The sequence below is a fragment of the Oncorhynchus tshawytscha genome, linkage group LG22 (assembly GCF_018296145.1).
Source record: "Oncorhynchus tshawytscha isolate Ot180627B linkage group LG22, Otsh_v2.0, whole genome shotgun sequence".
Lineage (NCBI taxonomy): Eukaryota > Metazoa > Chordata > Actinopteri > Salmoniformes > Salmonidae > Oncorhynchus > Oncorhynchus tshawytscha.
The window spans coordinates 12,033,127-12,049,343 of record NC_056450.1 but is presented as its reverse complement, the minus strand read 5'-3'; the positions used below and the strand labels follow the sequence as shown (position 1 = coordinate 12,049,343).

The 16,217-nt window shown below is 41.0% G+C and overlaps 3 protein-coding genes across 5 annotated transcripts in view; 1 reads left to right on the top strand and 2 right to left on the bottom strand.

Annotated features, from left to right (window-relative positions):
- vwa5b1 (von Willebrand factor A domain containing 5B1) overlaps positions 1 to 5,663 on the bottom strand; it is a 41,360-nt gene extending 35,697 nt beyond the window's left edge. The window contains exons 1-4 of the mRNA XM_024384162.2: positions 5,159 to 5,663; positions 1,038 to 1,224; positions 626 to 787; positions 102 to 324 (exon numbers count right to left, since the gene is read on the bottom strand). Coding sequence (XP_024239930.1) covers positions 102 to 324; positions 626 to 787; positions 1,038 to 1,221 — 569 coding nt within the window. The 5' untranslated portion in view covers positions 1,222 to 1,224; positions 5,159 to 5,663. The remainder of the gene's footprint in view (positions 1 to 101; positions 325 to 625; positions 788 to 1,037; positions 1,225 to 5,158) is intronic.
- An 877-nt stretch (positions 5,664 to 6,540) lies between these two features.
- On the top strand, positions 6,541 to 11,510 carry LOC112221808 (ATP-dependent RNA helicase DDX19A). Of its 2 annotated transcripts, none has more exons than XM_024384159.2 (12): positions 6,541 to 6,782; positions 7,135 to 7,204; positions 7,310 to 7,360; positions 7,457 to 7,592; positions 7,803 to 7,895; positions 8,131 to 8,257; positions 8,526 to 8,640; positions 8,902 to 9,079; positions 9,313 to 9,550; positions 9,662 to 9,824; positions 9,986 to 10,177; positions 10,271 to 11,510. In XM_024384159.2, exons 1-12 carry the CDS (start codon positions 6,726 to 6,728, stop codon positions 10,330 to 10,332), a joined length of 1,482 nt encoding a protein of 493 aa, XP_024239927.1. In that variant the 5' UTR covers positions 6,541 to 6,725; the 3' UTR covers positions 10,333 to 11,510. The 2 variants fall into 2 exon arrangements, with proteins under 2 accessions (XP_024239927.1, XP_024239928.1); XM_024384160.2 differs by having other exon boundaries at positions 8,155 to 8,257; positions 10,271 to 11,507.
- A 41-nt stretch (positions 11,511 to 11,551) lies between these two features.
- ubxn10 (UBX domain protein 10) lies at positions 11,552 to 13,194 on the bottom strand. 2 transcript variants are annotated; one of them, XM_042303756.1, is made up of 2 exons: positions 13,087 to 13,194; positions 11,552 to 12,646 (listed from the first exon to the last, which is right to left on the bottom strand). In XM_042303756.1, exon 2 carries the CDS (start codon positions 12,606 to 12,608, stop codon positions 11,781 to 11,783), a length of 828 nt encoding a protein of 275 aa, XP_042159690.1. In that variant the 5' UTR covers positions 12,609 to 12,646; positions 13,087 to 13,194; the 3' UTR covers positions 11,552 to 11,780. The 2 variants fall into 2 exon arrangements, with proteins under 2 accessions (XP_042159690.1, XP_024239929.1); XM_024384161.2 differs by having other exon boundaries at positions 11,552 to 12,671; positions 13,087 to 13,169.
- Between the last annotated feature and the right edge of the window lie 3,023 nt (positions 13,195 to 16,217).

Below are 16,217 nucleotides of genomic sequence, written 5' to 3'. Positions count from 1 at the left end.
CTTTAAAGATCAAAATGGCACTATACATTTTTTATTTGGACAAGACAGCATTGACATTCAGTTGTGGTTATGATGATGACACATTGTCACAGCATTCTTACGTTCTGTTCTGGAAGTTAGGGGAGAGTCCCTGCTCCTCGTTGATGGTCCTCTGGACCCTCGGGGTGCACACGGAGGGTGACGTGACACGGATTCCCCCGTCCGGCAATGTGGGCAGCTCAGAGGAGGTGCTGACCAGCACGTTGACCGTCTCCAGAGGTGGGATGACCCCCAGATTCACCACCAACACCGTCCTCTCCAAGTCCTCGTCCAGCACTATCTGTCCTGGAATACCATAGCAGAACAACTCACATAAATGGTAATGTTTTGTATTTTTCTGAGCAATATTATCATTATTCACTGGATTATATTCTAGATACGTAGTTGGAACCAAAACCACTAGACTGGTCCCTGTTTGGACTGTCTTGTCATCTCCAATTGTCATTGTCACACAAATGACCATAGGAGTTGGCAAGATGGCACAAAGAGATCTGTTGCCAGGCTACAGAACCACTGACCACTTCATGACAGTGTGTGACGATTCCTCTAACCTTTAGAGGTGACATGGCGTGAGACACATTCTTACCACTGCCACTCTGAAGGGCTCCATTAGCTGTAGTGCAGCAATCAAAGTAACAGTCATCCATCTTGGACTTGTCTTTGATTTGCACTGTTATTATTTGGCTGGAGATCATAGCCTCGAATCCCACAACGGTAGAGCATTCTTCCAGTGGGTAAATGAAGATACCTGCATCAAATGAAGACAGGTAATTAAGTCAAACTAACGCAATTATGTCAATACAGCCCCTGGACAGTGCCTATGTAAATGTTTACATTGGAAAACATTGTGGAAGCTCTAGAGGCTACCTAGGAGACAAGGGAAGTAAATTCAGAATAATAATTTTAAGCACACTTGTATAAGGCCCCCAGGGAGTGTTCATGATCACTTGTAGTAATGATCTTACTTTGTTGTATAAATGTACAAATGAGGTCCTTACCTTCAATAGGATGGTCCTCGAAGTTGTTGTAGGTCATGGATGCTGTCAGGGCTAGAGTGTAACCTCTGACACAGGAAGTGATCTCGGAGACACTGAGAGGCAGAGCATTCTGTCTCTCCTTGTTGATCAGGCCTGGCATGGTGATGCTTCTTTTATGTTTGAGTTTCTTTTCATTACCAATCATAGACTGGGGGTAAATAACACATTTTTCAGACACATTTTTAATAACTCAGGAAAAAAAGAAAAAAACTATACAAACAAACAGTTTTCATTATAAATTCTGATATCCTCTCCCTTGTATTGTTATCCAGCAATAACATCAAAGAAAACAGAGCGGGCCTTATTAATGCCTTTGACATAAATCAAAACTTTCTTTAACTAGGCAAGTCAGTTAAGAACTAATTCTTATTTACAATGACAGCGTACACCGTCCAAATCCGGACGATGCTGGGCCAATTGTGCGCCGCCCTATGGGACTTCCAATCACAGCCGGGTGTAATACAGCCTGGATTCGAACCAGGGTGTCTGTAGTGATGCCTCTAGCACTGAGATGCAGTGCCTTAGACCGCTGCGCCACTCAGGAGCCCAAAACGTTACATCCCTGCAGGCAGGCCCAGACAGTAAAACCACAGGGAAATTAAAACTATCAGTTCAGTACATGCGTGCTTAGACTACAAAAGTGATTGAAAATGAAAACAAAAACATTAGAGATAGAGAGATCATGTTTTTTACTGTAGTATGACATGAGTGGGGGTCTCTGATCTACATGTAAAGCAAAGGCAGCAAAAAACAATATAACACATTTGTCCAAGGTTATATTCAGGACACATTTCAAGTTCCCACTATAGAAAAAGCATGAGTCATCCAACAAACAGAGGATCAACATCAAAGTTGCACTGGTCTGGTAGAATATTGCATGAATGAGTGTGTGAGATGCGACGTGGCTATGAGAAGTGGACAATGCTTATGGCCAATATTTTCATGCAAATGTCATGTGACATGGCAGCTCAAACTTTATTACCAGTCAAAAATTTGGACACACCTACTCATTCAAGGTTTTTTCTTTGTTTTTATTTTAATTTGATTTGTTTTCTACATTGTAGAATAATAGTGAAGACATAAACTAGGAAATAACGCATATGGAATCATGTAGTAACCAAAAAAGTGTGATATAAATATATATTTGAGATTTTTCCATGTAGCCACACTTTGCCTTGATGACAGCTTTGTACATTCTTGGCATTCTCTCAACCAGCTTCATGAGGTAGTAACCAGGAATTACATTTCAATTAAAAGTTAATTTGTGGAATTTCTTTCCTTCTTAATGCATTTTAGCCAATCAGTTGTGTTGTGACAAGGTAGGGGTGGAATACAGAAGATAGCCATATTTGGTAAAAGACAGAGCATCATTACTTTAAGACATGAAGGTCAGTCAATCCGCAACATTTCAAGAACTTTGAAAGTTTCTTCAAGTGCATTCACAAAAACTATCAAGCGCTATGATGAAACTGGCTCTCATGAGGACCGCCACAGGAAAAGAAGATCCAGAGTTACCTCTGCTGCAGAGGATAAGTTCATTAGTGTTACCAGCCTCAGAAACTGCAGCCCAAATAAATGCTTCACAGAGACACATCTCAACATCAATTGTTCAGAGGAGACTGTGTGAAGCAGGCCTTCATGGTCGAATTGCTGCAAAGAATCCACTACTGAAGGACAACAATAAGAAGAAGATGCTTGCTTGGGCCAAGAAACACAAGCAAATGACATTAGACCGGTGGAAATCTGTCCTTTGGTCTGATGAGTCCACATTTGAGATTTTTGGTTCCAACCGCCGTGTCTTTGTGAGACGCAGAGTAGGTGAACAGATAACCTCTGCATGTGTAGTTCCCACCGTGAAGCATGGAGGAGGAGGTGTGATGGTGTGGGGGTGATTTGCTGGTGACACTGTCTATGATTTATTTAGAACTCAAGGCACACTTAACCAGCATGGCTCCCACAGCATTCTGCAGCAATATGCCATCCCTTCTGGCTGGTGCTTAATAGGACTATCATTTGTTTTTCAACAGGACAATGACCCAACACACATTTCCAGGATGTGTAAGTGCTATTTGACCAAGAAGGAGAGTGATGGGAGTGCTTCTACAGATGACCTGGCCTCCACAATCACCCGACCTCAACCCAATTGAGATGGTTTGGGATGAGTTGGACCGCAGAGTGAAGGAAAAGCAGCCAACAATTGCTTAGCATATGTGGGAACTCCTTCAAGACTGTTGAAAAAGCATTCCAGGTGAAGCTGGTTGAAAGAATGCCAAGAGTGTGCAAAGCTATCATCAAGGCAAAAATAAAAAATAATCTAAAATAAAATATATATATTTTGATTTGGTTAACACTTTTTTGGTTATTACATGGTTCCATATGTGTTATTTCATAGTTTTGATGTATTCACTATTATTCTACAATGTAGAAAATAGTAAAAATAAAGAAAAACCCTTGAATTAGTAGGTTTTTCCACATTTTTGACTGGTACTGTATGTGGTGTTCTGGGTCTGTCGTGTCCAGAGAGCCATTGCCTGAGCGTCTAACACTGGCTTTATGCGAGGTGTTGTGAGGAAAGCAATTTCCATAGAAACTGAGAGGCTGCCTGCCTAATATACCAGTATTAGTGGCTATAAGACTACACAGACTACAATACCTCCACATAGTGAACAACTCTACCTACTTCTTTAGACAAAGAATATTTTCTGTGAAACCTCAAGATCTTAATTATCTACATGATGGAGCTCAAGATTGTTGCTCTCCCTGGCTCCCTGGACTCGATAAGATGACAACATTTAACAGACGAGACCACTGTCTGTGGTCATAATGCAGCCACACTTTACAGGATCCATAATTCATTGACAAAATGCGTTCCCCCTCCTCGTACTACTTAATCAAAGGGAGGTTTTGGCTGGCCGGCACAGCATTGTCATTTATTGAAAAGGAAAAGGTCAAACAGATGCATCAACATTGCTCACGTCTGCTCTGTTCTGCAATCAGTGTCAACCGTGCCACCATGTGTCCTAAGGGGCACAAGCTGGGAATATTGATATAGTATTATATTTAATTATATTATTAATATTGATGTTGTAGAGATGCAGTGTCTTGTTCCTGTAAGTCTCAAAATCTCTCACAGTACATTGATGCCATTATTCGTACTTTATTCTAAAAACAAATTGAACAGCATAACCGGACTGTAAACTGTTTTAGCTATGACAACACAGAAATGCATTGTGAAATCAGATGGCCTCATATTGATGTACAGTTATAATGCAAACATGATTAATAAACTGGAATCCACTTTTTTTTATAGCCATGCTAAGCAATCATGGTGGGGGGAAAAGAAGAAGAAAAAAACACACACACACACACACACACACACACACATATATATATATATACATATATGTTTTTTTTCTTCTTTTCCCCCCACCATGATTGCTTAGCATGGCTATAAAAAAAGTGTATACGTATATATATATATATATAAATGAGAACAGGAACTCAAATTGAGGGGGAATATTCACATAAAATGTTCACAATTAAGTCGATTTATCTTATGCACAAAACTATCCCCTTTCAATAATGCCAGAATCTTGCTTCAATTATTTATGTCCAGTGGTCATAAGGCAATCTATTAGCGTTTCTCTTTTAATGGGAGTTTCCTTTTTCAGTCTGACGGGTCATGATATTGATTGTGTCCAAGTGATAGACCCCATGAGACCCCCCTCCTTGTCGTATGAATCATCCTGAAATCTCCAGAAAGGTTCATCCGAACATAACCTAATTTCATCCACTATAAATATACCAGAAGCCATGATTTAATACAGTACAGTCATAATAACATCAACAATAACAACAGCTTTCCAAAGAAACAGGTCTGAAAAAAAACACCTGTTGATTGCTATTGCTCGATTTCATTGCAGACTCATATAATTGAAAAAATATCAATGCCGTTATACAATATACATGCACAATATTTAGCAACTTTTCAAATAAACAAATCATATTTAGAATGTAGAGAATGGAAGCAGCATCATGTCATGCAATCACTGACATCATCTGATATCAACACGTCTTCTTACCTTTCATTTGTGTCAACTGGGAGTGAAATTATGTCTGTCTTTTGGATGCCCACTTTTCATGAAAAATGTCCTTTCCCTTCTATTTCTCTTCCCTCCTTTTTTTCTTCCCTCTACAGTATGTGGCGTAGAGGAAATGCCAGCTGTCACAGGTGGGCAGAGAAACTATTAATTAAATGGCTCTGGCTTTTCACAGAGGGACTAAACAAATCAAAGAAGGACAGTTGACAGGCAGCAACCGTGGCAGCAATTCAGTCAGCACAGCAACATGTGGTTATAAAAAGTATCTCTCAGCTCAGTCGCTGTCCTCCCTCCTTGTGGCTGGAGTTAGAGGCTTTCGCTAACGGAGAGAGAGAGAGCGAGAGAGAGAGAGAGAGAAAGAGAGAGACAGACAGTCCTTTGCAACAGATTAGCATCCCTTTCCCCTACTACCTCTCCTCTTTGCATTTATAGCATCAGCACCATCACTCTCCTTCCCTGCAATCGATGATGCGAGACCCCATTTATGGATCCTTTTTGATAGCTGGGGGATCAGACTAGATAGATGAAATGCAGCACCAGGCATGGAGGACTAGTGGGGGGCATAAAGCATGTCTCTCTTGCCTCCACCCAGGGCAGGCATCAACCTTCCCACTCACCATCGCTGACAAGTGCTCTGTCTCTGGTTTATTGGAAAGCCTATAATGTTTTTATTCTAATGTGGGTAGTGGGAGTTTAGCTGTCTGCATTGTGGCCACTGTTAGTCTGATCCACCTATAATTTTTTTCTACTGAGGAGGTAACCATGACAATCGATATAGAGTTCTACTGGCATCTTAAAAGACATTTTGGTTGGCATGAGGGAGGGGGTTGTGTGGGTGGAGGGTATTGGCTGAAGCTGCATCCGCTCCTCAATTAAATTAGCATAATGCTGGCCATAACCCCCTCTCTCTCTTTCCTCTTTTAATCTGTGTGTGTGTGTGTGTGTGTGTGTGTGTGTGTGTGTGTGTGTGTGTGTGTGTGTGTGTGTGTGTGTGTGTGTGTGTGTGTGTGTGTGTGTGTGAGAGAGAGAGTGATGTGGACTGTCAGGTCTCTACCTGGCTGGGTCACTTTCATTGGGACCGATCAGGACATCCATAGTCTCTTCTCCTCCTACTCAATTTGTCTGGGTCCAGATGACGAATCAAAAAATAATAAACCATATCAAATTAGATATAAATGACATATAATGTATAGCTGTGATATGGTAACGATTAACAAACAATAGTTTAAACTGACAAGTAAAAAATAGCCAACCTTGCTTATCTGATAAAGATTGTATTATTCCAATATAGTCTGTGTTATTGCTAATTTTAAACCACCTCCTACACAAACACATTTTGGGGTAAAACAAAGTTGATTGGAACTCAGAATTCCACTTCCGAGTTTCCATCGGAATGAATGCAGCTGAGCTAGCTAGAGCCGGTGCGCTTCAGCGGTAGCTTCTTTGGCTTGGCAGGCAGCATCTCTTTCGACGCCCAGCTTGATTGCATCGTTTGTGTAGCTAAAACTTCGGAAACTTGGTCTAAAATAATATACATTAAAGGTTAATCATGGCTACTGACTCTTGGGCCCTTGCTGTCGATAAACAGGAAGCTACGACTGACTCAGTAAGTTTAAATGTATAGGCTAGCAAGTTTAGCTAGCTTGGTACAATTAGCTAGACAGCTATATTCTCAGCTTTACGAAAAGTATCTAACTTTATGCTGCTAGTTTGCGAGCCCAGCCAACTGCAACTGGGGCAATTTGTGGCCGAATTATTACTTTAGCATACCATGTGCTGGTGGTGTTCCACTTACTGACACACCTTTTGAAAGCACTGCCATTGACTGTAGCTGTGTTTGTCATGGCTTTGTTGTTGGTAGAATTTGACACTTGCTTGCCAAGATTTTATGAGGGCAAGCTTTCATTCTGAGACGAGATATTTGCGTACTAATAAAACATTTTTGTTTCTCTTACCAGTTCGGCTCCTTGGTGATAAGATCTCTACCTCGAGGTGGAGGTGATGCTGCACCTAATAAGGCAAAAAAGGGTAAAACCACTGATGCCAATCAAACATTTGCTCTTGATATTCTTCCATGTATTGTCCATTTCATTTTTGTGATAAAATTATGTGATGAATTTGTTTTTCTGCCAGGTACCACAAAGCAAGTGGAGAATGGCACCAACGTCGAAGGGGAGGAAAAAGGTGTGAATTCTTAGCGTTTATTCTCATCTCCCTGTCATGTCTCCATTCAATTAGTGTCGTCGAACAGGTCATTCACCTGTCACTCTTGTCTTTTAGAGGACAAAGCGGCCCAGTCATTGTTGAATAAGATGATCCACACCAGCCTTGTGAACACTACCAATCAAGTAGAGGTTCTTCAGAGGGATCCCAACTCTCCTCTTTACTCGGTCAAGACATTTGAAGAGCTGAGGCTGTAAGTGATATCTGATTTCAAATTCACCATTGCTTACACCTCACACGAAGCCTAGATTATACAGTGCATTTCAACCCGAGTTAGGATCTGGAACGTTTTTTTTGTTTTTTTGTGGCATTGTGTGGTGTTTGGTCAGCCTTTTTATTATATGTTGTCCTTTTCGTGGCCTCAATGCTTCTTTTTTAAATTTTTATTGTACATCCATCTCAGGAAAGATAAGCTGCTGAAGGGAGTGTATGACATGGGCTTCAACAGACCCTCTAAGATCCAGGAGAATGCCCTGCCCATGATGCTGGCAGAGCCGTGAGTACCCATTTATCAATAACAGAGGAAATAGCCTAGATATTCTGGACATACAAAGGTGTTGTTGTGATGCGTGTTCTGATGTTACACATTTCATTTCCACTTTCAGTCAGATGTAGTCAAGCTAGTTGTTAACCATTGTCTATGTACACAGTAATATAGTTGTTTGATTTAATTTTTTATGTGAAATTAATGGAATCTACCTTCTTTTAGTCCCCCATTAATCTCTCTTCAGCGTGTATTATCCCTCTGGTTCCAGACCTCAGAACCTGATTGCCCAATCACAGTCCGGTACAGGTAAAACAGCTGCCTTCGTGCTGGCCATGCTCAGCCATGTCGACCCAACTAACAAATGGGCACAGGTGAGTGGCATCTCCATCTTCAGCAATGCTATGGTCCATTAGTATTAGTCAGGCTATGAGAGAGGTTAGACTTCAAGAGGTCAGGTAATCAGTAAGGTCAGAAAGAGTTTTAGGTGGATGTTTATGGGTTGTTTTATTAAGAGCACCTACAGATCAGAGCTACAGGAAATTGTCTTAGTTTAGAGAACATCTATCACAATGTGTTGCTTTTGTTGATTTTGTAGATGGAAGCCTCTTATTACTGAAACTTCTTATTTTGCCCCCTCAGTGTCTTTGCATTGCCCCAACGTACGAGCTAGCTTTGCAGACTGGTAAAGTCATTGAGCAGATGGGAAAATTCTATCCTGAGGTCAAATTGGCATATGCCATTCGTGGCAATAAATGTAAGTCTCAAAACATTCCTACTTTGTATTTATTTTGAATACAACCTGTAATGTTTGGGTGCCTAATTTCACGGGGAAATGGTAGGCCTATGCTGTCACTGCCAGTGCTCTCACAAATTTCATGTCGAAAGCATAACTGTCAATGAAGAAAATGCCACACGTGTATTATAGAGTTGATGTTCTGTAAATATAAGATGCTGATGAAAAGCATCATTGTAACAATATCATTAACTGTCCTGTTTGTCTCTGGGTGTTGAGCAGTGGACCGAGGGGCGAAGCTTCAGGAGCAGATTGTCATCGGGACACCTGGCACGGTCTTGGACTGGTGCTCCAAACTGAAGATCATCAACCCCAAGAAGATCAGCGTCTTTGTCCTGGACGAGGCTGATGTCATGATCGCCACACAGGGTCACCAGGACCAGAGCATCCGGATCCAAAGGTGAGTTCTCCATATAGAAAGTTGTAAATGCACAGTACTCTCATCTAGCAGAACTTAAGTGATACCAAACAAGTTCATCTTGCAGGCCAGTAATCACGAGTGCTGCCATTTAACTTTGTTTACAGACACCTGTAAAAGGGCTCTTAATGACCGCTGATGATTTTCAGATGCTATTCGACTCAATAACAGCGTAACAGTCTGGTTATCTAAGGACATTTCATTCCCCCATTCAGAATGTTGCCAAAGGAATGTCAGATGCTGCTGTTCTCTGCCACCTTTGAGGACTCCGTGTGGAAGTTTGCTGAGAGGGTTGTGCCAGACCCCAACATCATCAAGCTGAAACGTGAAGAGGAGACTCTGGACACCATCAAGCAGTATTACGTGCTTTGCAGCGACAAGGAGGAAAAGTTTACAGCACTCTGTAATATCTACGGCGCCATCACCATCGCCCAAGCTATGATCTTCTGTCACGTGAGTATCCTCAACTTATCCTAGGATTGAAGGAATTCTCTGAGGGATTTGATTTGATACGGTACATAGACTAATGAAGTAAAGAAATAAAGTAGACTTCTTTGCCCCTAGACCCGAAGGACAGCTGGCTGGCTGGCTGCAGAGCTGACCAAGGAGGGCCATGTGGTGGCGCTGCTGAGTGGGGAGATGACTGTGGAACAGAGAGCGACCATCATCGAACGCTTCAGGGAGGGCAAGGAGAAAGTCCTGGTGACCACCAACGTATGCTCCAGAGGTATAAAGACTGTCATTGAAAGCTAGATTAATGGTACCATTTATCCCAAGTAGGAGGGTGAGGATGAGTGTTTAATTCATTTTTAATTATATATATATATTTTTTTACATTGAATAGGCCTAATGGCGGGCATGTTTTTTTCTCTCTTTTTCTATTGATAGGCATTGATGTTGAGCAAGTTTCTGTGGTGATAAATTTTGACCTGCCCATGGACAAAGATGGAAACGCTGACAACGAGACATACCTTCACCGGATTGGTCGCACAGGACGTTTCGGCAAGAGGGGCCTTGCAGTCAATATGATTGACAGCAAACACAGCATGAACATTCTCAACCAAATCGAGGAACATTTCAGTACGTCACTCTGTTTCTAGAAGTCTTCACAAGGTTGTACATTTTGATCTATAAGACAATGTTCTAATAATTTCCTGTTTTTTTTTTCCATAGATAAGAAGATCAACAAGCTTGATACCGATGATCTCGATGAAATCGAGAAAATCAGCAACTAGATGCTGCTAACCTTGATCACTAATCATTTAATGCAACTATTTATGCAGTTTGGACTATTAACTAATTTGGGCTTTTGGACTTGTCACTTTAAGGATTTATTTGAATGTTTACATTAAATTACAGCTGTTAGCCATACCTTAAATGCAAAGCATTTTCAGGACAATAGTTCATACCAAAGAGAGGTCATGGCTAGGAGGGATGTCAAAAGTTGACATTTTTTTTGTATTTTAGCGAACCCTAACCCTTTTCCTAACCTTAACCTAATTCTCATAACCTGCAATCAAAAGTAAAATCTGACAAAAGCAGGATACCTTCATTGATACTATTAGCATTATGGTTGATGTTCAGTTGCTATATATATATTTATTTTATTTTATTGAGTGGTTGCACTAAACTAATATTTTACCCTCTAGATCTTGAAGTCTCTCTGAGGCATGTATAGGTAGCCATTGGTTGTTAGCAATATACAATATATTGAATCAAACAAGACTTTGCAATTGTTAGAATGGGGGAAGTTTGCTGTGCTGATTGGTCTTAAAAACCCTTTTCTTATAGAATAATACTAGTGGAAGGTAATGTGATTTGAAGTTGAGCAAATGGGAAGTAGTACCCAAACTGGAGAAATGTCCATTCCTTATTAATGAGAAGGCAGGCAACTCATGATCAGTCTAGACTAACAATCCTCAAGTGATATAAAGCATTTCAGGATCACAGCACTAAATACATTCTTGATTGTTTAGATGTGTGCCTCACAATAATCCAAAGATTCCATTGTAGTAAATACTGCAAGTATTGGAGCAGTTGCTCCCTCTATTTTATTTTTTCCCCCAATAGGTTCTGCAAATCTCTATTGCGGGAGGTTGTTTCAGTGGAAACAAGTTTTGTTCAGTCACATTCAAGCTTATTCTGTCACCTGACAGAAGTTGGTCACTTTTACCAAGTAAAATAATATTGTATGGAATATACCTAAGTTGTTAGGAATAAATATTAGATCTATTTCAAGAGGAAAAGCTTTATTGAGCAAAACACCATTGAATTGTTTTATTTTCTACCTCCAGTGAATATGATTTATATTTGGACTGCTTGAACTAAACAAGAGTTTAGAGTGTTTACCTTGGCTATGAAAGCTAAAATAGCCTCTGCTGAATCTCTTCTCTTATACTTTCTGCACTTTTTTTGGTTTTGTCATTTCTAAATGGTGGTTGTACTAAAGATTACTTACCTAAAGTATGTCTGTCTGGGCTTATTCTGTGGCACAGTGGCTGTGAGAAAAGGCTAGTTTTTTTTTTTAACCTTAAATGCAAAACACACCTTCCTAAGCTCCTCTTTACAATGGAAACAAGCACTCTTTCCTCTAAAAACATATGGCTTCATTGTTAATATAATATATAGGCCTACTTGTCATAACTTTAATGTTTGTTGTTATACTGTGTCATCCATCTTGAGTTCAGGCAGAGTCCATATCCTCCTGAAAGATGCACAGTACTGATCTATTTAAGATGCCACATTGGGCCAAAGTCATGTTCAGGTCTGTGAATGTCCTTCGGAGGGGTCTATCCACAACACTCTTAATGTAGCCATCCATGATCTCAATGTAACCATGCTCATATCTGGCCCCATACATGGCCTCTGCACTGGCAAGCACCGTCAGTAGGGTGTCTGTGGGTAGGAAGTGGTACTCAAACCTCCTACCACACGGAGCCCGGATGGCAAGGAGTAAGCTCAAAGGATCAGGAGTGCCAGGGGAGAATACTGGTGTGCTTTCTGCCTCTGGGGTTGTGGCCATCACGTTGAGGTTGGGAGTGGGGCAGACCTTGCAAAGCACCTCTGACACGTTGCCTATCTCCGGGTTGCTCTGGGATTCTGCTCGGGTCCTCACTGAGGACAGCTGATGCTCCCCTTGCCGAGCCTGGACAATGAGGCTGTTGGACAGACTGAGCTTGGATGTCTTCTCCTCCATGCCCCTCAAAGAGACACCCTCCTCTGACGTCTTCTTCTCAATAGAGGGGAGGGGCTTGTATTTGTTCCAAGGGAAGGGAAGAGAGGGTACCTTGGGAACAGTGTCTGGGTCTTGTTTCACGCTCAGCTGGCTGCCCTGCCTGAAGAGGGATTGAGAGCGGGAGCGGAGGCAACGATCTGACCTGTCGTAGCCCATTGAAGGAGGCTTCGGGATCAGTGGTGTGTTGTGGAAGCTGTCAGCCACATCCATGTTTGGCCTGTGGCTCAGGTTGGGTCGACTACGCCCTTTTGAGGACTTTGGCCTGGTCAAATGCATTCTCCACAGCAGTTGAATGTTTTAGATGTGACTCAACTCTAAAAGATGGGAGATAAGAGAGAACTGAAATATAAATGTAATAGCTATTCTGTGACATTCTCTGTCTCATCATAGTCACACTGTGAATGACATTCTTGCTGAGAGCCTCTGGGTGTGCAGGCTTTTGTTACATCCCTGCTGAAAGTTATGTTACTGTCTGCTCATCAGGGTTGGCTCAAAAGTCTTCATACCCAGTAGCTGCTAAGGAGACTGGCCACCCTTTTTGAGAGCACTGGCCAGCTTGAAAGTTTACTAATCTTGAAATGCCAATGACAGAAAATGTCTTCCGTTTGATTTCCTTGTTGACCAGTTAACGTTACCAAATTAACGTTAGGTAACTAAGCTGTCCGATCCAAGTAGGTGACAAAGAGGGAATATACTTGGCACTAGAATTACAGATAGTGCACGATAAGAATACTAACAAGCATATGCAGCATACCTTGCATTTCAGCTGATAGATCAGTCTCTTTTTTTGCTTGTCAACACTCGAGGGAAGTTTTCAAGCTTTTTCAGCAGGCAGCGTAACTCAAGTTACCGATACAGCTATGGTTACCTTGACAACGCTGCTAGTCTCACACAGCAACAAAGCTGCCCCCTGGTGCAAGTCAATGAGCGTGCAGCATCAGTCGTATCTATTCCATTTCTAATCGCACTGCTCCAGACTAGGGTTGCAAGATTTCAGGAACTTTCAATAAATTCCCTGGTTCTCGTAAATCCTGAGTAGACGATCCTGATTCCGTATTTCCTGTTTATTCCCTCCGGATTCAGGGAATCCTCCAACCGAGACTTTGGGGATACCAGAGAATTTATTGAAAGTTCCTGTAATTTTGGAACTGTACTCCAGACAGAGATGTTTTGCATTATCCAAATTGTATTTGAAACATTGCACTAGATTTAACGCTAATATCCATCTTCATTCTTAGGTTATATAACACCATGACACAATTATGAAGAAACATAAATCACTGCAGAAATAGAACAAAGACAAAGTCTAGACTTATCAGGTCTCTGTGTTTAATTTATAATTTCATTCATAGTCAACAGAAAAAAATGAAAAACTGTAAGATTAAGTGGTACATATTTTAAACAATAAACAAGGCAACAGTAAACGTCATCCACCCCCTTGGGCCAATCAGTGTAATTTTGTAAATAACAAGACTTCTAAGGCAAAACCAGAGGAGGCTCCTTAGAGAATGAACGGGAAGACCATCCTCCTCAGTGAATTTCAGAAAAATGTCAATTGTAAAACATTTAAAAAGTTATCATTTTTAGATAAAACTATACTAAATATAATCACATCACCAAATAATTGATTAAAACATTATTTTGCAAATGTCTACAGTAGCCTCAACAGTACTCTGTAGGATAGTACCATGGTGTAGCCGGGGGACAGCTAGCTTCCGTGCTCCTCTGGGTACATTGACTTCAGTACAAAACCTAGGAGGCTCATGGTTCTCACCCCCTTCCATAGACTTACACAGTAATTATGACAACTCCCAGAGGACATCCACCAGCCTATCAGAGCTCTTGCAGCATGAACTGACATGTTGTCCACCCAATCAAAGGATCAGAGAATTAATCTAGTACTGAAAGCATAAGCTACAGCTAGCTAGCACTGCAGTGTATACAATGGGTGAGTAATTAACTCAAAGACAGAGAAAGACAATAGTTGGAACAGTTTTGATCAAATTAAGGGGAAGCAAGAGAAAAATAGAGATTGTTATTTTTCCCCACTTTCAGAATCACTTACTTTGCTAGCAAATGCAGCTGGCTAGTTTAGCCTACTGAAACACCCTGCTCAAACAGAGTGATGCTATGTTAGCTAGCTGGCTATGACTTTCCAACCTAACACTGGAACTCCTCCAAGTTGTTTTTAAAAAATTTTCTCCAAGGTTTTTCCAAGGTAAGCTTTTGGTATTACTAATTTATTGCCATCGGGGCCTCGTTGACGTAACTGCTCACTGACCGTACACTGTAGCGTTACTGCCTGCCGGGTTTACAAACGCGTTAGTTCTATTATCTATGCAGACTATGACATTACTTTAGCTAATATGGTGACAATGATGTAGGCTGTGTGTAGCGGTTTGGCTTACAAAGGTTTTTTCCACCTGGTCACATACAGCTGATGTGTTGTGCATTGAAGTCCACAACAAAGGGAAGAGGTGAGAGGAGGAGAGATGCGAAAAGGAATACAACGTGGCTGTTATGAAAGTGGTGTGTTTACACATTATCAGGGGTGTATTCATTCAGCCAATTCGGTTGAAAAACGTTTCTTAGATGGAAGCAAATGGAACAAACAGGGATAAACATACCTGAATTTGTCCAATAGAAACTTGTTTGCAACTGTTGGACTAATTATGACACCCTTTGTCTCTCGACCTGTGTGCACCTACGTTGTAAACTTTCATTCATAGGCTAGGTTGTAGCAACCTCATGATGGGTATAGGGAAAATTTGAGTATCATGTAGTAGTCTAAACCTATCACTGTTACATTGAACTAGGTGAATGGAATATGAATTAGTCATCCAATATCCTGTAATAGAAATAAGGCCATGCTCATGAAAAACATTTGTCCTCCCTCATCTTAAACGGCACTGACCGCCACTGGGAAAGACTCATCATTCACCCAAGTTTCCTCAAAAATCAGCCAGTGGTATCTGATAGTGGTGCACGATTCAGAAGTTTGTTCAGCTGTTTACGTACCTACCCACAATTGCTAATAACCCATCTGCAACCACTGACTATGTATGTTAAAGTGAAAATCTGAGGCCCGCACCCGACCCTAACCAGCAAATATAGAAGATGCCCTGTAGGCTACAGTCAGACCACAGAATACGTTTTTGACAGGAGGTGGAGGATTTTTTGTGTGTGCCTAATTTAGTTATGTTCCTGCTTATAATTTCAGACATTTTGGTAGGCTATTTGTTAGGTAACTTGTCTATATTTAGATAGGCCTACATGCAACCTCTCTTCTGTCATTATATGTTGCCCTAGAACACTAAGGGTGAGTTGGTAAATTCACTCTGGCTATCTACTAAGATTTCAGAGCACTACTCTGAGTATGCCTGAGTGCAGAATAACTGATGAATTTAAGAATGCACAACTCCCGTTTAATATGATCGGTCTCTTCCAAATAAAGATTAGTTTTGAAACTGCAGTAAAAGCGTAGTAACTAGCTGACTGTGGTATTTTGGATGCAGTAATAACTGCAATACACTGCACTGTAACTCCAGATACACTGCAGTTATAAAAAAAAAAAGTTTTATTTTGGACGCAGTATTTGCAACATACTGCAGTTATACGGCAATCTTTTTTTGTAAGGGGTGTCAGTAAACATCAGCAAAACAAACGTAATTAAATTGTTGCCAGCAGCACAGTTAGTCACCAATGCTCAAGCATTTCGCTACACTCGCATTAACATCTGCTAACCATGTGTATGTGACAAATAAAATTTGATTTGATTTTGATTTGATGCTCTAGATAACATGAAAACAGCCTAATCAGCTCTGCAAGGGCTAACTAAAATGGTCAGAGTGAGGTGTTGTCATTTGTGTCTGGAAGTAGCTAGCA

Bases quoted from the DNA above. Each gene is read 5' to 3' on its own strand.
- LOC112221808 (XM_024384159.2), top strand. From the start codon at position 6,726: ATGGCTACTGACTCTTGGGCCCTTGCTGTCGATAAACAGGAAGCTACG. The intron at 6,783-7,134 runs GTAAGTTTAAAT...TTCTCTTACCAG, and splicing joins AGGAAGCTACGACTGACTCA to TTCGGCTCCTTGGTGATAAG. The intron at 10,178-10,270 runs GTACGTCACTCT...TTTTTTCCATAG, and splicing joins CCAAATCGAGGAACATTTCA to ATAAGAAGATCAACAAGCTT.
- ubxn10 (XM_042303756.1), bottom strand. From the start codon at position 12,608: ATGCATTTGACCAGGCCAAAGTCCTCAAAAGGGCGTAGTCGACCCAAC.